The sequence below is a fragment of the Pezoporus occidentalis genome, unplaced genomic scaffold, assembly GCF_034315485.1.
Source record: "Pezoporus occidentalis ecotype Australia unplaced genomic scaffold, CSIRO_AGI_Poc_V1 ctg38, whole genome shotgun sequence".
In the NCBI taxonomy this organism is placed as follows: Eukaryota; Metazoa; Chordata; class Aves; order Psittaciformes; family Psittacidae; genus Pezoporus; species Pezoporus occidentalis.
Genome location: NW_026915702.1, coordinates 5937529 through 5959497, shown reverse-complemented (window position 1 = coordinate 5959497; position 21969 = coordinate 5937529). Strand labels below are relative to the sequence as shown.

General features: G+C 37.6%; 1 protein-coding gene across 16 annotated transcripts in view; it reads right to left on the bottom strand.

The window, feature by feature from the left end:
• Nucleotides 1–21969, bottom strand: part of MAGI2 (membrane associated guanylate kinase, WW and PDZ domain containing 2) — a 747917-nt gene that overhangs the window by 133164 nt on the left and 592784 nt on the right. For 15 of the 16 annotated variants that reach the window (XM_062631997.1, XM_062631996.1, XM_062631998.1 and 12 more), the window contains 2 exons: nt 15506–15627; nt 13872–14054 (listed from right to left, as the gene is read on the bottom strand). In XM_062631997.1, coding sequence (XP_062487981.1) covers nt 13872–14054; nt 15506–15627 — 305 coding nt within the window. Of the gene's footprint in view, nt 1–13871; nt 14055–14759; nt 14889–15505; nt 15628–21969 lie in introns of all 16 variants that reach the window. The other variant, XM_062632000.1, reaches the window with a different exon arrangement.

Below are 21969 nucleotides of genomic sequence, written 5' to 3'. Positions count from 1 at the left end.
ACACACACTGACCTTCCCCTTCCTGTCTTCCTCAGAGACTGATTTTTTCAAGTGCCTTTTATGATATCTATTAAATACTCAAAAATAAAACTTTCAAATTGAAAAATTATAGATCAAATGTTGTCTACATGCATTTGATGTGTTTGCAAGCAGATTTTGATACAGCCTTTATGAAGAGCATGCTTTATCCTTTGCTTTGCGGTCTTTGCTCTAGTCCTTCCTTTTTCCTGTAGTTGGACTGGCTTTCCCCCTCAGCTATATTCCAGTTATGTGTGTATCTGGGAGAGAGACAGAGAGGGAAGGAGAACTTGATGTTGATTTCTATGGCTAATGCCACTCCTGCATTGAACTTCTCAAAGACCTAGAACTGGGAAAACCCAGAATGGGTTCTGTTCAAATCACAAGTCATACTGGAAGAAAATGAGCTCCTAATTCTAACACACACATAAAAAATGAAGTTAACATCCATATGTGGATATATTTCTATGTCAGAAAGTCAAATCCATATTCCTGGGATAGGCTGATGACTGTAAAAGTGACTGTTCCATGGCATGAAGCCCTTCAGTGACACATCTGTAAGAATATTTGATAGGATGAAATAATATTATAGTTCATCTACCTCCCCTAGTTCCTAAAAACAGATGCATTCTTTTCTGCTATGGGCTAACTAATTTTCCATATATGGAAAATTGCATATATATGCAATTATATGGAATACAATATATGCATATATATGGAACATATATGCACATGTATATTTTTACAGAGATACAGGTTCAGCACACCTACCCACTGACAGACACAGAACAGCACTTCATCATACACATACATCTGCTATTAGTATTATAACCAATATTGGTTATAACGAATAATAATAATTATTGGTTACTTAATAATATATACTGGTTGTATAATATATATATTGGTTATATAATATTGGTGTATATATATTAATATTATGGAATTAATTTGCCTTCATTAATTATACTGTTTATACAATATGCAATATATATTGGTTATATAATAATAATAGCCAATAATAACTAATAACCAATGTTATGTTACTATTTAACGCATTCAGATACATCCAGATACCTGCACTACACATGATATGCATACCATTGTTTTATAATGAACTATCTGTAACAGGCTGAAATTAGAAAAAAGTATTATATCTTTGGAAGTGTCACATAGAATTGGATGAGTGAGGTGAAAGTCTGGCCTTTGAAAATGGCTGTGTAAGACACTGTTGTAAAAAGACCTGGGGTGCTGTGTGGCCTGGGGGAGCACTGATACCTGTGTCGCTGCTGGAACACCAGTAATGCTGCAACACTACATGTTTGCCTATGCGTGCACTACAAACATGCATGTTGCTTTACAAACTTCAAGAAACTTCTCATCATTAGGAGCTTTGATAAACAGAAAGTTGATGCAGCTGGTAAAAAGAGGTTATATAAAGATAAAGTTTTCTAAGATTTTTTTTCTAGGTTGTGGTTAGCTAAAAGAAACTGCCAGGTTTTGGCCATTTTGCTAAATGGCAATTTTTTTAAATTAAAAATCTCTAAAAAACAAATTATGGTTTTGTTTCTTTGTTAAATTTTCTTAAGTTTGTTTTATTTTCAGTCTGAATCTTTTAAAAAATTTGTCAACATTTTGTAAAAATACTACTTCCAGTTGACTTGCTATTACATCATATACTACGCTCTAGAAAAGAAGAATTCATTATTCTTGTAGCAAATGAAATGATTTTAAATACCACAATCCTGCATTCAGAACTGCACAGATTATGGACAATGTTTACAACACTGTACAGTCTAAAGGAAAAATCTATCTGCTTGGCACCTCGGATGGAGTAGCATTTTTGACATGAACACTTACTCAAATGCAATTCTTATTATTATCCTTCTTTTCCCCAAACAATTCAGAACTATTTTCTTTAAATAAGCAAGAACTGCACTAGAAACACTTGAGTCTCTTATATAATAAGCTGCATTGCCTTTTGATGCAATCAAATCTGGCCTAAAAAATATACTGATATATAGAAAATAGTGGGAATGAGAATAAACAGATTCTTGAAAACAACCTATCAAAAAAAAACAGAAAGTGTTTTTGAACTCTGAGTAATGATGCTGCCATCCTAACCTGTCTGCAAAATGACCAGAGGTAACATGACAGTATTTTTAACTTCTCTTGTTTATGTTAGAACAACCCCCCTAAAATAAAGCAATGTTCCAAAATGATATAAGAAATACAAACACAAATGTGGTAAATATTTTGGTACCATGTGTCACATGAATTTCATGTGGAATTTTACAGAGGAATCTACCCTTAAACCCTCTCATTAATTCAACAAGGTTAAATACACGGGTGATTTCTGGTGTCAGTGATGAGGTCTGACAGGAGGCAGTGTCCATGTGTGTGCCTGGATGCCTTCCTCTCCAGTTGCCTAGGCACAACCAGCTTGAGCCCACCAGGCTGCCCTGTGGCACATGCACTTTTCTGGAAGTTTCAGTGGAAGAAAGTCAACCAGGCTCCATTGAAGATGGGTACCAAGAGCCCTGGCTGGCACTCTGGCCAATATCAGGGGAACAAACCTAGTAACATGCCAGTGACAGCGGTATGATTAATGCCGCCCTGCACATCCAGCATGTCTGTCATTCCCATACAATCACAATGAAGTTTCTATTAAACTATAACCTGCACCTTACAACACATGAAAGCACTGTCAGGTTCCCTCAATTTCCTTTTTTTCCAGTTTCCCACCTTCTTTTGCTGCCTGCTTTCTCTGAATTGCTCCAGCAAGAAACCACCAATTTTTCCTGTGCTCTTTCACTCCTCACCATGTCACAGGCAACCCCAGGTAAGCCCTGCCAGCTTCTGCAGAGCTGATGAATTCGCAGGATTCAGGATAATAATCATCAGCTGGGGATAGCCTTTGCTTATTGAGACTTGTTATTTGGAATATATGGTGGAATAGAAAAGATGATGAATAAAAGAGCAGCAGCATAACCCAGCATGCTTCATGACACTATTAGCCTATGAACAAGGAACAGACCTACCAAGAAAAGGTGTCCATTATTCTCTGACTTTTTCTCAGCAGTACCACAACAGTACCACAGGAGATGCTCCACAGTTATGGCAAAGAAAGTCTTGGCAAATACTGTATACAATGATGCTGATCTTAAAGCAGCAGAAATTAGCTGAAAACAAAGAATTTTAATTTACTTTCATTAGGAGCTGAAGAAGCAAGCAATACCTCAAAAAGAGTGAAAGTGTCAGTGTTTAAAAAATCTGTACTCACATCACTGCTCTCAGACCTTTCTTGCAGAGCTCCTTCTCTTCTTTTCTTTAGTCCCTTGCCCCCCCTTCTCCCGCCTCCTTCTCCAAGCACATGCATATAAACACCCACTCTCCAGCCACCTCTGAGCATAAAATTACTGGCTTTTCTCCCTGCCTGCCTGCAGAAGAAAAAGAAACTGTCATATCTTCAGCTCCAGCAAATCCTAGTCCAGTCAGTTTTCTCCCAGTCCTGCACTCAGCCTCTGGGGATGGGACCACATTCTCCTCCACCCTCTAATCACCCCCTGAGACTGATAGCTGAGACCTGGCAAAGCTCCTGACCTCCAGTCACCAAGAATTCATCTAGCTCCTGTACACAGCTCTCACTTATCTGGGCATGATGGAGGAGCAGTGTTTAGGGGAGCTGCTCCCCTGTGGAATCTACTGAAGGAAGAGATGAGCATAATCAAGTGCTGCCCTGGCAGCTCCCTGCCGCTGCACTCACAGGGCACACAGCAGCAGCATTGCATCCAGAGCTCCACCTCCATTCACCAACTGAGAATCACTGTCACACCTATGTCAGTGCTGGAGGGGAGAAGATTGCAGAGCAGACAGAGAAAAGGCTGGATGAAATTTTCTAGGGGCTTTTCACTTTTAATCAGGATTAACTTCATGCCCACCTACTGGTTTGGAAAGTGCTCTCAGTGTTATTGAGAAATTTCTATTACAGGTTTTTAAATAAACAAGGCATTTTTTAAAATGTCAGAACCATCAGTTATAAAGAGGCACTTGCGTAAGTGCTGGAATAAACTTTGCTCTTCTTACAAAGGCTATGTGAACAGCTGAACAGGGTCAGATGAGAGGTGCATCTCTGCTAATGTCTGGATTCTGGCAATAGACAGTGGAAGATGCTTTAGAAGTGAACTCAGAACAAAATTGCTTGAAATGTCTGTGTAACCCCCATTAGTTAAAGGTTCACAGAGCTCCTGGAAAATGATTTCTATGCCTGAAAATGTTTCTTCTTCTCTAATGCGACTCTATTTTTACTTTATGCCATGTGTCAAACGAGAAACTCAGAGAATTACAAAAAATTCTTCTACATATGATTAAACATGAATTTCTGCTTTAATGTATACCACATAATTGGACATATACAGGATTCAGCCTAAATATCTTAAGCTGAACTCCATTAGACTTCTCCTCACTAACATTTGTAGTAGTTATGATGAGAATTGCTAACTGCAATAATTATTGGACTTTACAAAAATGACTATATTTCTCCTTTTGGATGGGGACATTCAGGTACAGGGATGTTAACTTTAAGCTGTTCAAGCAAAATATTTGGTAGCTGTCAATAAAGATATTTCACATTCTAAATATACAGCAGAAATTGTATCTTAAGAGTCATCACTTACTTTATTCTTAAATTTTCAAAGGGTTTAAAATTTGCTTTAAATTTTAGCTTTAAAATTTGTTCTCAAATAATAGTTAAATGCAAATGAAAAGCTGAATTTCTGAACTCCCAGATTTTAATGCAGACTGTATTTGGTTGCACCAATGTGGAAGTGGAGGTGATTATGCATTCTTAATCTATTTAATTTTTAATACAAAATAAAGAAAAACCTCTGAAACTCAGCTGAATGTTTACTTTCTGCTTTGAAAATTGAAAGGTAAAATAAAGCCCTATATGCCAAAACAACAAAATTAAAAGGAAATCATAGGTGACATGACTGATGATATTGAAAAATACAGTTCTAGATTATTAATTTTGTTAGTCCAATCTGAAGTTCTCACTTTCCCTGTCACCTCTTTATAGTCTAGATAGAAGCTCTTTCACCCTCCCAAATCATTCTTGTTGAGAAACAAAATGTCATAATTTATTGAACGAAATATTACATGAGAAGATGATGACTATTATTTTCAATGTGTATTTTGGTCTCTTCATACAAATAGACAAATCATGAGAGATATATGTTAAAAATATTTGATAGGAAGAAAGTTATTTCAGCAACTGCAGTGCTTTTGGCAGCCACTGAGTTCACTGCACACTATTTACTTTATTGGAAACTTGCAAAACTTACAGAAACTGTCCTAATAACTGTAAGGATTATGACAATGTATTTATTATCTCCTGGCCTATGTTAAATATCCTAACAGCAGAATCTGCAGATTTTGTATGATGGAGTTCATACAAAGTGAAGAATGAATCTATGGGCTTTTGAGATTTATCATACACAATTGTGTTGTGTATGACATTATGAACAGTAAAATGGGATAAAAGTATATTAGTATGTGATAGTAGACAGAAAAAATCTTTTAAAATTGCTTCTGCTTTTGTATTTTGCATACTGCAATATGTATGACATAGTTTTAGTATCCTCGTTTACACTTTTGGCCTTTGCAGCCATGTTTTCCATGGAGTCAGACTTTGAATTAAGATGCAAGTGAGGCTGCACATACTTGAATAATTTGTGCTCTAAATATTCTCTTTGATTTTTCACCTTTACTCTTTTGTATTTTAATTTACCTTGTTTCTTGATTTCTCTATGACCTCATTCTCTGCTAAGATAGTTATAAGCTCTTTAGAGCACAGCAGATTTCAGTTTATTCTTCTTACGGAGCTTGAGAACGATGTCTTTGGTTAAACAGAGAGTATGTGTCTTGTGTATATGATTTATGTTGCATTTGTTCATAAAAGACAGAATTGTTTATATTATTATAGATCATATCTGCATTATGCTTTTTCTTCCCATCAAATTGCTTCACCTTCGGCTTCTGAGTTAATAAAAACATAACTGCTGTAGAAATCTGGTCAAAGGAGAAACAGTTAGATTAAAAGACAGAGCTGTGCATGTGGAATGTTGCCTGGCTGGACATGTTCAGACCTCAGCCACCTTTAATCAAACATATTCAACTTTCTACAGTCAGTGCTGGAAGAATTACTCAAATGGTTTAGCCATTAGAATTAAATTACTACATATAAGCAGATCTGCTTAGATACTCTCTCCAGCACAAAATTGTGTGTTACACTTACATAACCCAGAACTTCACCTGTTTACATGTCCAGTATTTTACCGTTTCATGTAGCAAGTGTGTATTACCATTCGTAGGACCCATAAACATAGGTCAAATTATAGTGTCAACAATTGTGATTTGCTTTCAAAATACAATGCCATAAACCATGCATTCTATGAGTTGTCTCCTGTGTATAAACACAGATCTTATCAAAGCAAAATGAAAGATTGGTGCTCTTTTCAGATTTGTGCTACATTTCTGTGTATTATCTGGACTTGAAAAAAAAGTCTTTTGAAGAAGAACCACTATAGGAAAGAAACAAGTTATATATATTATTCAATTCTAATATTGGTATATTCTTTCTGGGTACCAATAATATCTAAACCAAAATATTATAGGTGGCTGAAAACAACCATCAGATTTCTTATAATGCTGTTGTTGCAATGGTTAAATGAGAGATAATTAAGCCTATTATGTTTAAAAGGGTCGTTGCTGTTTCTTTGATGTGATCATAAAACCACAAGTGTGAGATTTAAACTGGGCTAGGGGAAACAAATATCCTTAAAATTGTCAGAAAAAGGTTATTATTACAGTAATGAATCAATCACCGCTTGCTGTAATAGATAAGGAAAAATAAAGCAGTCTAATAACACACTCTTCTTAAGGCATTGAATGAGGGATGCGGTTGTTTAAGTAGGTGTCTAATATCATTTATGACAGCCTTGGGCACTTGAGATGTTCATATAGGATTTGCAGGTATGACACAGACTTATAATAGACTGCAGTGTGGAAGGGCAGGAGGAGGCTACGTGGGATCTCTGACACTTTTAATGGCACTAGACACCTATGTTTACACAACTGAATTGCACCCCAAATGTTGTCAGTCTCAGTTGTCCACCGGAGGCAAACTTTTCCTCCCTTTTGACACTGTATTCGGGCATCTGTGTTCCTTAATATGATGCTTTGAACCACCTCAAATTAAGGTACTAAGCCTAAAGCTTGAGATAGATTCCCCAAATTCCTAAATTATGGCAAACCTTAGGGCTAAACCCCAAAATATGAAGTCAGAGACCACTGAATTCCATTTGTACTATTAATGCAAAACCAGAATCATGTCATGAAGTGAAGACAAGAAGTTCCTAAGATTTTTTTCTCATCATTCCTGTGATTTAAAGAACATTTTGTCCATTTTCAGATACTCTGTTGCAACTACTCTTCCAGTTTGTATAAATAATTTTAATTGAAGACTTCGAGGGAAGAGCCAAATGACAGCTAAAAAGACTCAATAGCTCTCTTTGTATCTCAAGGAATATTTATGCAAAGTGGAATGGTTTTAATAGGAAAGATTTGTATGCAGTGCTTAATGAATGCTCTGTAGCTTGACAGATAGGTAACATGGACTCAAGCTCGAACTCTGTATCAGGCAGAACAGCTAGGACATATGGATTTTCTGCACCTTGGGGAGAACACAGGCTACCGAACATCACACCAGCTAATCAAAGAAATCTGACATGATGCATGCAAACACCTGAGACGTAGAGAGTAACAGGCATGGTATACAAAATATGGATACGCTTTCTTAGTTTAGGTCACCTCTGTTCTGGTTCTCATTCAATGAGTTCCTAACAATCTGGTGAGTACCAGAAGAATAAAAATATGAAGAAAACCCTAAAAGAGGTACTTCATGAAAATTAGAATTCAGTAACATTGTGACAGAAGTGGATACTTTCCCCAGGTCTTTGATTAACGCAAGAAGAAATTTATAGATATTACTGTGACCACTGTAGCATGTTCATTTTAAATGAAAGCAATAGAAACAAATGAAAAATATAATGGAAAACTAATATTAGAAAAAATAGCACAAGTACTAAAGATTTCTAGCAAGCTAAGTGCTATCTTCTGGTCTATTTACATGCAGAATTCAATGAATTGCTTAAAGTATGGAAGAAAAGGGGACTGAAAAAATATCTTTCTGCTGCCAAGCTCTTAATTGCTATTAATATTCCTAAAGCGCAAGTCGTCTTCTTACTGTCACCATCAAGCACTCAAAACCACAAGTTATATCCCTCTCCCAACAAAAGTGAGTTATCAATACATTACATAAAACAAATAGTAGAAGTGGCATATCTTTTCCTTTGCTTTCTCTTTGAAACCTCTTATGTATGATGTGGTCATACTTCAGGGATTTCCTCTGCAACTAGAGGAATATAAACTTTTATACTGCAAAATTTAAATGAAGATTCACATTTAGTCACCTTTTTGGGAAAAAAAAAATACAAAGAGTTGAGCTTTAAAGAATTCTTTTTACATAGCCATTCAGGATAAAATTGTGAGGACTAGCAACATTGCTAGTCTACCTTCTCAGAACTTGTGATTAATTTTACCCATACGTATTTTGAACAGTTTCAGCATTAGTTATTTGAGATACACAAGCTTTTATGACAAGAATTATAAAGTGGATTGGATGAAGTGGGATGCTGTGTACTTCACAAAGGAAAAATAAGTGAAGTGCAGCCCTTAGATGTCCATTTGCCTCAGCTATGAACTAACAGGGAATCTACTGGCTTCATCCTCATGCAGGGTGTAAAGACCACAAGATTCACACCGCAGCTCCAGTCTCATGACCTCTCACTCACCTCTCCTTGAAAAGCCAAATTACCTCGTGGAATGAAAGAAAACTGGTTTTAGAAAACCATGTTGAGGTTCTACCAAATAGTTACTCCTGTTTGGCGCACAAAAAGGAAAATGTAACTTGTATCACTGGTGAAAGGAAGCGTAGGTGTTGTGGCTGAACAGAGAATGCAATGATTTTGGTTGTGCATTATGCAAATACAGTTTCTGCTGTGTTTTGTACTGTTTCCTCAGCTGCCTGTGCTGGAGGATATAGGAAAACAAGCAGTGAACATAACACAAATCCACATCGACTGGTCTAACACAGTGGTGCAGTTTCTCCAACTTAATTACATTTAGAGGAACCTCAGCTTCTTGAAAAATTCATCAGATATAGAAGATTTTTATGGCCCACAGATAGCAGCAATGCCACGGGTCACTCCTTCCAGTGTTTCTAACCACTGGCTCATTCCCTTTGGAGATCTCTCAGGTGCAGCAGAAATTCTGAGTGAGAGATCTCTAGAGTCTAGATCTCTAGTCTCTAGACTTTACCCTAATTCAGTTAACCAGAAGCAGTACATGTCTACGCATATAGTAAGTGTAGACATCTGTCTTGTAGATATCTGCATCTGACAGCTGAACCTTTTCTTACATTTATGAATTTTTATGTGTAGAACACCTTAACAAATAGATTGAAGCTACCATTCCTGGGAGAATAGCATGTAAAAAAGCCCAAGTCTGCATTGTTTACACTTGGGGCTGGACAAGTGTATGCTTGGCTGATGAAATGAAAAAGCATGAGCTTTTTCCTATGCTGAGCTGTGACAATTTATCACAGATGTATATATGTTTCTGGAAAGTTCAACCTGGAATGATCACAGCTATTCATCATTCAGAAGGGTCATCAACAGACTCAATTAACCGCTTGTTCACCATGTCTTTGAGCTGTTTCCTGGAAACTTTCACCAAATGAATGGGAACATGCTGAAATATGCAGAGTGAGGATCTTTCCCAAGCTTGATTATGTGGGAGTGTTTCAGTTTATCTAGTCCATTGAATAACCTTGAGAATTGTAGGGAAATTTTTGCCTTTGCAGCTTGAGCTTTTATCTGACTCAGCTGCAGGCCTAAATCTTTCTTTGCCTTAGAACAGCAGCCATTCAAAATCACTCACTGTATAAAAATCTCTTCATGTAGATACAGTCTTTTACCAGTGATGTTTACTCAGCATTTTAATGAGATTCAGGGGCCTCTTAAATGCAGTTTTCTATTGGTAGCATGAGGCTTCAGACAAGACAAAGCAGTGTAACCTCCCAGGAAAGAATGTGGTATCAGCTCTTAGGCTTTCCTGGGGTAAACAAGAGGTACTGTGGAGTGTAATGCTCATATCCAGCAGCTTGATTGAGCTCCAAATGCTAAAACATGTCCTAGAAAGACATTTGCAGTATTATTAACAGCCATCAGCTCACAGATGCTAGATTTACATGAGGACATAATAACCCTTAGGAATTCTGAAACATCTGGTAAATGGGATCAGGAATGCAATTTTGGCTGGTTTTGATGCATCCACTGAGATGTGGTCCCTCTGAGTCTGCTTGTGAAGTTTGTTGTGGGTCCAGGACAATTATAGCTAGCTCTTAGTGCTCAGCACTGGGAACTGAGTGATGGTGTCAGATCACCAGGGCCTTAGATATCTCTTATTGCATCTCAGTGCACCCAGTTTGCCTCTCTGCTTTAACTGTCTGACAGCATCACAGCAGTGTCAGGCAGCTTCTTCCATAGTTCAAGGGATGAAATCCAGTATTGCTTCATTCTGAAACCTGTAGGTGAACCACTGCGTTGTGGTTGTTAAAAGGTGACAGTAACATCTTACGTAAGTTCACCCTTGTCTTTGAATGGCATTTGTATCTGACCCCTAAATTAGATTGTGGGTGGAGAAGTAAACCAAAGGTACAATATTAGCTTTATATGAGCTTGTTTCTTTAGCAATTTAGGATTGCTGCATTGGTGTCTTCAGCTTGAGGCCAAGACCAAGTAAGATGAAGGGGATGCTGCCTTTTCTTCCTCTTTTCCCCGTATCTGATGCAGGTCTGAAACACTAGAATTTTATTTACTGCTTGACCCTCCCCCCCCCCCCCAAAAAAAAAAAAAAAGTATCATCCTTGCAAGGGAAGCACTAACAACCTGGGTATAAGGTGGTGATCCTTTTCATAGTGCATTGTTGAGCTTTTACTATGATGCTCTGCTGCCTCAATAGGATATTTTGCTCAATCCTGTGATTATGATCATAGCTGGAGTGAACATAAATTGTACAACACCACACAGTTTGTGTCAAAAGAATAAATGCAATGTATTTTGAAAGTTCTATTCATCGAGTGATGCCTACCGAACAAACAAAAGGTACATACGTAATTTCAAATAGTTTTAAAAAATAAGATTTTAATAGCTTCATGAACAAAATGCTATGATAGAACCTGGGAAGCCTTCCTGTCTCCAGTTGATTAGATTGTAAAATGGTCTAACAGTGAGAGAAATCCTACTTGAGGAAGTGTGAAAAGGATTGGATATCAGGAAATACAAGCACTGCTGAACAGCGCTTTGAGAAATATTCTGACTTTAAATATCTTTTTTCAGTTTATCATTATCATATTTAGAAATCACTTCAAATACTCACAGAAACCATGTTAGACGCCACAGTCATTAGTCTGTGATTCTCTAATTACTCTACATCAGAACTCTGTCACTCTTCTAAAAACTTAGTACATCTGAGGCCAGAATTTATTCCGAGATGTAATTTTGTACATATTGGGCTCACGTAATTATACAGCAATTATGTATTTGAATGTACATTTCTGTCATGCATTCTTAATATAGTTGAATTAATTACCTCCCCAAAAGGAAATCAATGTTGTTTATATGCATTTTAAAGCGCATTTTTCCTATATACACTTATCACAATCCATGACTACAATTATCACCATCAATATTATTATGACTCCAATTTCAATTTCAACATCAAAATCACAACAATACTCTCTTTTTCAGAGAAAAGAATGCCGTATGAACAAGTTCACCAATAACCAGCCCACACTTCAAATGTATTATCAACTGTACTTGAGTGCTGGGTCTAAGAATGCTAAACCATGACAAACAAGGAAAATACCTCATCCTGTGTGTTAGGTAATATAAAAATGCTAGGGAAAATGACATTCATGTTACTAAAATCTCCTGAACTTCAGGAACTCTGTTGTATTATTTGTTCACTTAGTCAGCTAATTTAACTTTGCTCTTGGAAACCAAACTCCATTAAATTAAAATCACAACTAGAATTGAGAATTAAAAAGCTGTTAGACTAGTTTCTTTATAAAACTAATAGCACCAATCTATATTCTACTTCTTTCTTACATTTTACTTCTTTCTAAGTTCTCTGTTTACCTATTTGTCATCAGATGCTGGCTGTAATAAGATTTGAGGCAAACTGTCTGTATTTTTAAAAATAATACTTTTCACAACCTTCCCACTTCCTAATTGAGAAGTCCTGGAGAGTCATACAGAACAAATTAGAGTTCAGGGTGATTTATTCTGAACATACACAGTCCAGATCATTCCTTTGCTACAGCAGAAGAAGGATAAAAGGACATTTCCAGAAGAATCACTTGGGACTATCCAACCCACATTGTTTGTGCCTCTGTGCTTGTTTCTGCCTCCTGTACTGTAACACTTTGCTGTTGTGGTCCATCCACAGTGATCTGCCACAAGCTAGAAAATCCCCTTTATCTTCACAGTGACTTTGGACACCATGAACTTGATTTTCTGCAGAGGCAATATAAATCCCAAGCCATCATTTCTTCCACAAAGTCTTGGTGAGAAATGGAAGGAAAAATTATGCACATGTGCCAGTAGTGATGTGCAGCCTACCTACTGATCTGGGGAACAAGGATTGCTGGGGAGAGACGGTACACAGCCACAGGGCAGTATGAACACAGAACTGCAGTCACCGGAAACCAGTTGCATCAATATAAACCACACTTGGATCTAAAGAACAAAAATCTTCACCATGGGTGTGGGTAAGTACTGGGACAGGAGTTCACAGACGCTGTGGGATCTCTTCCTATAAGATTTTCTAAAGTCCCATGAATGAAGCTCTGAACAACCACAAAGTTAACCCTGCTTTGAGCAGCAGGTCAGTGAGTGGTGGTCCCTGCCAACTCTAATTACTCTATTAGAATAATTCTGACATTCTGAATGTCTTCTCCTACAGGACCTGGCTTGGAAACTGAATGAATCTTCCTCCAAAAATACTTCATTCAATCATAGACCTGATGTGAACCTGCAAACCTTTAAGATAGTGGTTTCCAATCTTTATCAATCTGTGGACATGAAAATATTTCCTGTGGTAATCAAGATCCTAAGAGCAGCTTGAAATCGCCTAAGTGGAAGTTTGTTTTATTTAGTTAGTTTTCACAGATTCTTTATTAGTAGGTCACAGATGCTTAGCTGTCCACACGCCACACTGAAAACTCTTGTTTTCATGGTTCTAATGAAAATGTTGGATCAGAATCAACTTTGACTACTTTGCAAAACCGTCCTTTCTAAAGAAATAAATTTGCACTTAGTAGTCTGTGCTCTCTCCGCCTATCTCCTTTTCTTTCCATGCACAGACTCCCCTCGAATAAACAGCCTATAAACCAAAGAACATTGTATCCCATTTTTATATAGGAGCATGCAGAGATCTTTTCTTGCTTAAAATATTGTGTAATGGGAAAAATAAACTACGTGGCATTATTAGAAAGAAAAATCACAAGAAAGTTTTATCTGAGAAGTTTATCTTTTCTGATAGAAAAGCTGGTTTACACATTAACAGAGAAAGACATATGGAAAACCATGCATTCATGGAGAGAGTGAGACTCAGAAATCTGTGTCTCAATCAACTTCTCATATAAAAGAACAGAGAACCATCTTAATTACCTGTTTCCATTTTCCCATCTTGTGCTGCAGGCCCATCAGGGATTACACTCTTCACCTGGAGAAACTCATCTGGCTCATCCCCACCAATGATGGTAAATCCAAAGCCCATGTTGCTTTTCTTAAGAGTTGTGCTGAGGAAAGTCCCCTTCAGCTGTGATGCATCACGGGTGAAGAGTGGTTTTTCTACATCAGTCAACACAAAGAAGAAAGGCAAAAGTTCTGATCTAGGCACAACACAGTGGGGACAGCAGATAACAGTACTGGCTGGTAGCAGGTGACAGTGTATAAAACCCAAGGGAATAAAGAGTGCAGGCATTCCAGGAAAATAATTTTTGTGAGTTCTTGTATTACTACAAAGCTTAAAATGTATTTCTCATCTGTGGCAGATCAGCCTTTAGCAGGGAATTACAAATACTCTCTCATATTAGAAATACATTTAGAAGTGGGTATTGTGTAGCTAAAATAATTACAACAATAAAAATTATCTGTGAGGTAATTTTAAAACCTCTTTCATAACCCCAAAATTCAGCTTCGTCTACAAAGTAACACATTCTCCATAATATCCCTCCCAACCACAATAAGGAAAATATCCCCTAAATATCTCATTCCATTTCTTAACAAGCAGCGCTAAACGTCAGGTGAGCTTTTTCCTCCAAACACATGTGGCTTTGGCATCCAACAAGTGACACACATAACTGCAGTGCGACCTTCATGCCCCCCTCTCCATGTGCATCGGTACATGGTGCGGGTGATGGGGGCTCCCTGTGCCTCTCTCCCATGCTGAGCTTGGTGAGGATGGGTAGGAGGAAGGTGCAGAGGTTGTGACTTCAGCTACTCTCGCTATGCCCACAGTGGTGGGGCTGGGCTGGGCGGCAGCAGAAGACATACCGTGCAGCCTGCGCGTCCCGGCGGGGGCACACCAGCACTGGGACAGGTCATTCACGCTGTGGGACCTCTTGGGAGCGGGGCGCAGGTGGGTAAATTTGGGTCTAGGTAAGGTTGATGAGAAGCTTTCTACTGTTACAAAGGAGAACAAGCCTCATTCTCTGGCTATAACTTTATGTTAAAGTTTATTCATCTCTACCAATAGCGTTTGCTGCTTATACAGCTCATTTAAAGCACATTAATTTTGGCATTACCAAGAGGCTGTATTCTTGTAAACTCCTATAACAAAGTGCTTGAGGCTTTTAACTTAATTGATGCTTGCGAGATGAACTAGCATAGAAACATACCAAACATCAATTAACGGTAATTTAGAGAAAGCACAATTAATTACTTCAGTGTTGCCAACCTCGGGTGCTCAGGAGAGAGTTGTATATTCCCAAGGATAGAATTTATGATTTTATTTAGAAAATTACTTCAGGGCTCTTATTGTTCTGTGTCTCAGCTTTTAGGAAACACTATGGTCAACTTTTCTGTCATTTCTCTGTGCCTCTGAAGATTAGACCGTTTTAGGTGGCTCCTGAGTCCCTCAATTCTGGGACTTGACAGGGGAGAAAAATGCTAGGAGATAGGTCATAACACTGTGAGTACTGGCAACACTACTCTTTTAATCAGAGTGACAAAATCATTGTCACATAAACAAGAGAACAGGATCTTTCATCTTAAGTAAGATAGCTGACATGGTACTGTACCTCGGAAACCTTGGGCCTGCATAGGCTTTGTTCCAAGTTCTGCGTTGGGCATGTTATGCTGCTGTAGCTTCCTTTTTGCTTCTAGGACAGGGTTTTCAAATTGTGTTCTTCTATTTATGTGGCTGGAAAAAATTTGGTTTTGATTAAAAACTGCGTTCAGTTGGGGAAAAAGATCATTTTCACAGTAGGATACCGTATGTGACTTAGGTGTGTGTGGTTAGACAGCGAAACCATTATGAATCCCTAGTGGGCTTGAGCATGTCCCTTATACTCCACACAATTTTGCTGGGGATGAGAAACTCACGATCTAGCACACTGCATAATGAACAGCACTAAACATCCTTTCATTTCAATATGCTGAACTCTGAGACAGAGGAATGGTTTCAATCTATGGGACTACATACTAAATAGCAGTACTGACTGACAAAGACAGTTTTGCACGTTTTTAGCACAAGCATTACTCTGTGCATGATTCAAAGGGTATGAACCAGTTTTGTGCATTATTATCTATTAGCTGTAAGTGGAATTACTTAATCACGTAAAGAAAAGGTAAAGCCTAGGACACAGCGTGATTTTATGATTGTAGCTTAGAAATAAATCTAACATAGGAAATACACCGAAGATTACTTCTTTTTAATTCTATCTATTTATCTACTCAGCTGTAGAGAAAAATTGAATGTTGCAGAAACTAAGTCAGATGGTAGATTAGAACTACATAGATAAATATATGAAATATAAGAAAAGCTAATGTACACATTTTTCTTTACGTTTTACATTTCCTACAGCAGCTCAGTAAGTATATCTCTGTCATTACACTACTAATTTTCTTTATTGTGTTTAGAGCTACTATCTTAACTACACACTCACCATATCCTTGATTTTCATTCTTTAATTGATAGAACACATTTTATTAACCCTGTCCTGTGATACGTTTCACATGTTTTCTGAAGAAAACAAAACAATTTAGTAGGCTGCATCAAACAACTCTGCAAGATAGGATCACAACTGAGAAAAGGGCTTGCGCTGTAAAAGTTCTGGGGAAATAAATACATTGGTACAGAAGGGCAAGTTTTCAAACATGTCACTCCTCTTTTGTGCTCACTGAGGTACTATTTATTGAGTTCTTCTGAAAATCCAATCCCAGTCATGTGCTTTAGGCACTCGGAGAGGTGACCTGGGAACTTTTGAAACTCTGAGATCCTAAAAAGTGTACAATACCTTGAGTTAATATTGAAATGACCTTTCATACCACATTAAACACTTCTCAGGTCCCTTGGGATTCAGATCCTACCCCTGCTTCAAAGGAAGCAAGTGGAATTGCCATTAAAAAGTGAGGTAGAGGAAAGGCAGCAAGTCCTGTGGGAATGTGGTACACCTGGAAAATCAGGATTTAGTGGCCAGAGATAATGCCATAAAAGATTTTCAGTCATGTAAAAGAATAACTGATTTAATGAGAGGAATTAAATGTGATAAATCCTGGACTTGCTACTTTCTTAACAGGGCTGTAACTCGTTCAAGTTGTGCTAACTTACTCTCATACTCTAAAATTTTGATTAATAGTTCTCTTGTAAATTTTAATCTATGCTGCAGACAGAGAAAGTCCTTTTTCGTTTCTTTCCTTCTTCAGTCAGGCTGTTTAAGAGTGAAAGCTTTCCTTTCCTAGATTTTTGCTTTCTAGCTAGGCCATGCTATCATTGCCAAAGTCTTCAGCACCTGTGTCTATCACAAACACAGAAACAAATGATGGAACGGAGACAAACTTCACCAGTTAAAAATGGAGAAAGACAAGACTTACATGTATTAAATAGAGTAATTATCAACTACTAACATAAGCATGAAAAATTTAATTTTCATGCTACCACCTATCATGTGATATATTTCAATATTGTAAGGGAAACACTACTTCTGCCATTACACAAGGCAATAAAAGCTACATAAAGTTCTGATCACCTATGACAAAGTAAAATAAAATCATAAAAGATTTTACAGGAAGAACAGTGAAAAAGATAGTCTTCTATGATAGAAGACCAAAGGAGTTTTACCTTTTTATTCAAGCAGAATTAATTCTGATATGTAATTGCATTCTGTGAACACATTTGGAAGTAAATATTAGAATGCATTAAAGATGTCAAGATTCCAGTCTTGAAATCTGTAGGCTTCATATAAGCACAAGTGTGAAATTATGCAACAGCTTACAATAGCAGATATAGGGTAAAATATCTAGTGTGTTTTATGCTACCATTTGATATGGTTAAAACCAAGGTTGCTACACTGAGTTAACTGCTTCAACATAGGTAACAGTCTTATTTCGGAGGCTCTAAAGTAACCTGGCCTGGTCTTCAGCTTCCCTCCCAGAAAAACATGGGTTTCCCACAGTTTTTGTGCTATATTGCACAGATATAATGGATATCCGAGACCACACTACAGATCTGCATTTAGGATCCTTAGTGTCTAAGGACTATTCTTAGTGTCATGCTATAAATGCAGGGCACATCTCAGTGTCACAGGAGACCTCTTGCAGAATTGTTACAACTTATATGTGGTTCTGTGATACATAAAAGGATAAGATTTTAGCTAACATAGGATGTATCTGTATCCACTGCCTCTCTACAGTTTCTAGGTAGAGTTGTGGTTTAGTCCATTTACACATAAATATCTTCAGTAATGGCTACCCTGAAAATAACCCTTTTGTCCTAGTAGGTCAGACAGGAATATTAGCAGAGGTACTTGAAGCACCTCAAGTTGTTGATGCAATTCATGCAATTCTTAGCTCCAATTTACTCAGATATTTTGAGTGTTTTATGGTAGCATGCAGTCTTGAAAGATCAAAGTGAGGATTTCAACAAAATTAAACAACTGCATTTAAATATTGTGTCCAAAAGGAGTCAGATAAAAGAAAATTATACTCATGATCAGTTATTTTTATCAGTCAGTAGCACTGGATTTATGCTTCTAGACTGATAAGACATGAAACACTTCCCTTTCATGCAATTTTAAGTGCTATACAGCTTCATGATAAATCAGAAAAATTGTTACTCATGAATTTACCTGAGAAAGAAGTTATTAGGCTAAGTAGTTCCCTTGAAAGGACATTCTAGCCTTTCATCTAGCTAATTCAACTGCATACAAAATAGATATTACTAACCTAGACCTTAATAAGACAAGCCAAATGCAAGTTTTACAGATGGTTACAAATAAATGCTTTTGTGGTTAAAATGGATTTTGGATGTGATAAAAAAATGTATTGCTCATTGCTTGCAGTATCTAATTCAGTGAGCATTTTTATATTTTCTTCCTTTATTTTATACAATGCATACTAAACATTAAAGCCTAATCCAAAGACAAGAATCCAACTAAATTCTCCTAGTGCCAATGTGGCTGCACAGAAGAACTGTGGTGCCTTTTATCTGCTTTCTAGTCCTAGGAATCCTGCATTTCCCTCTGCAGAGAAGAAGGGTGGTCAGTGCTGTTGTCCTCTCTTAGCTCGCTGTATGCTAACTGGGGATAACCCCTCAGAGGTAGGATTTGTTCTGGGGCTGTATTTACCTGTGAATTTGAAACACTGTCTCGTGTTATGAGGAGGTATTGTCACCACCAACCAGGATGTAAGACAGATATCATTCTGCCATCTCATCAGTGATTGTGGCCAGGCTAAGTTGGTTTTGTGTTGGAGTTTCATGTTAGATGTGCTTAAGACAACTGAAACACATTCTTAGGAAACTTACGGGCCTATTATTTGCCTACTATGCAAAGTTTAATTGATGGGCAAGATACTGAACCTTACCAAAATGTCTAACCATGTGCATCAGCAGAAAGAGTTTGATGTATCTTCTTTTCTTACTACGTTAATCCATGGGATTTTTTTGGTAGTTTGCGACTCTAACTTCTGAGATTCTTGCCTATAACCTACCAAAGTAATTCTGAACATCAGGATGCCTAAAAGATGGACATTCTGATACATAACTTGTTAGTGCCTAAGTCCTCTTTACACTCACATTTTTCAGGTACTAGTACTCTATGATGACAAAAAACCTGAAGTTTTTCTATTTGAGTGTTGTCAGAAACTCTTAAGTCAAGGAGGTGGATTTGTAACCTGTATGGCTAATTTAGCTGTTCTATTAAGAACACAGTGCCTGGAAATTGAGCTTTGTGTTGTAGTTAATCATCCTTAAAGGGGAAAATAATCTTTTGGCAATTAGAATGCTGAAAGACCCAGCACACTCTAATAACCATATTCTCTCCATTGCCCTGCACAGCTAAGTGTTGCTAGTTCTTAGTTTATAAATTAAGGGAAAATTGCATGAAAGTTAACCCGTGTGTAGCAAACACTTCTCATTTATGTCAAATGTCTGCACCTTACAAATGAAGCCTGGATCTGCATAACACAGCAAATGAAAACTTTAATAAAGCCTCACACCTACATTCATGCATGATTGGGAAAGGAAGTGATACTGGAGACCTTATTTAACAGAACGTGCAAATATGTTGTGATTAGTCTTTATTAGCTTTACTAGTGAGACCCTTGAAGTTTTCCTTTGTTTCTTCTTTAGTTTTATCTCTGGTCTCAGAGTATTGGAGCTGAGCATGGATGGTCCTTTTAAGGTGAACCTGAGCCTTTCTGCCTCACTGCTCATCCTTACAAACTTCCCATGGGATACAAATATATCAGTAAGCAGACAATAAGCCCTTCTTTCACTGACAGCTTTAAAGGCCTGCAGGTGAAGTTGGACTGGACTTGAGTGTGTGAAAGCCCATAATCTAACTTTTCAGGATTTAGCCACATTTATGATATAATTAAGAGGGTTTATTGTAGTCTGATTTTATCCAGTTAAAAATGAACTCATCTGTTGAATACTGGTAATAAAAGAAGGTATGACTGCCGCTTCTTAGCATGAAAAATGGAAAGCAATCTTTGTTTCAAAGTTATTGAGCTCAGACAGCAAATTAAAGTACAGCTACATTTTACTGACTATAAAACTCCCTATGAACTTGGTGTGGCTGCAGTTTTAATGCCATCCTGTAAACATCCATTCCACTTCTAAAACCCTCTGAGCCTCCAGTAAGTTTGATATATCTTTCCACAAACCTTATCTGTGGTAGGATTAATAAATTTGGCACAAACAGCCTTAAAGTATGCAATTGCATAATAACATCTGGGCCTGGTGCCTTGCGTCTGTTTACCCATGGCTGGACACGAAATGGAGATAAATACTCGTTCCCTTTCTGACTGCAGCGAAGTGTGAGCCTCACTTGTGCCAGAATGCCTTGGGCTGCGCAACAACCGAACGGGGTCTCGGTAAGATATTGATGCACAGGAATTGCACAACACCTGTTACTCCCCAAAACACATGAAAAATGACTGAGGCAGAACATTTACACCCAGCAGCTGCATAATTGCACATGCAGAAGTCTTTAGGGGAGGTTAAGTACAAAGAGATATGAGAACTCCAGCCCCTAGCTACTTAGGGACATCATAAAAGAACTCAGGCATAAAAAGAGAGGGTAATTTAATGGCATAACATAGGGACTTCAGAACCTACTTATCTTTTTGCTTGGATCTGGACTGACTAAGCTGATTTGGGCTGAACAACAAAGCAGATGGAGCTGCTGGCTCCTTCACCTGAGGGCAGGGAACAGGCTGGGGACAAAGCAGCAGAGCAGGTGCTCCTGCATTTGGAGAACAGGACAGGAGTCAGCAGGGTAGTGGCCAAATGCTGTTTTCATTTGTTTGTTTGCTTTTAAGGAGGGCAAGGGAAGGTACATGGCATCCACAAGCTGCTGCTGTTACAGCAATAAAGAAAGAGGCACCTTTCATCTTCCAGACCTCCAGAAATCAGATCTCTTCTTGATCTCCCTGTCCAGCTCTACCCTGTGCATTTTAATAGCATCATATCCTGGGGTTTGGAAAAACTGCATCCCCAGAATTTTGAATCTAGATCCACTCTGCGTAAGTCCTATTTGCTGTATTAAGCTATAAAAGCACAGAAAATCATCTCTTCAATTTTCTTATTTTATGTAGGAAGTGACCAGAACAGGTTCTACCTATTACTTCAAATAAAAGCTTCATGTTGCCCTTTGCACAGAGGAATAAGAAACATTTTTTCTTGTTTCATAACTAAAATAAAATCTTAAAAAAAAAATGAAATCAAAGATTGTGCTATGAAAATAGAGATTTATATTCTTTTGTTTTCAGCTTCACTCTTACGTACAAAATAAAACACAACATTCCTAAAATTTTATATGTAGTGTATAAATAACCTGCCTTCTGGTACAAGCATTATAAACACCTGATTTGCAGCAAGGAAGAACTACCCAGAAAATTCTCTTTACTGAGCTAAAATGATTATGCTTTGCTCTATTTGTTGATTAACAAGGTTTCTACCTCATTGTATAACTACAGCTTACACAGAAAATACAACATTTCCTTAATTAATATGATCTCTGTACAAGTATCAGCTGGAACA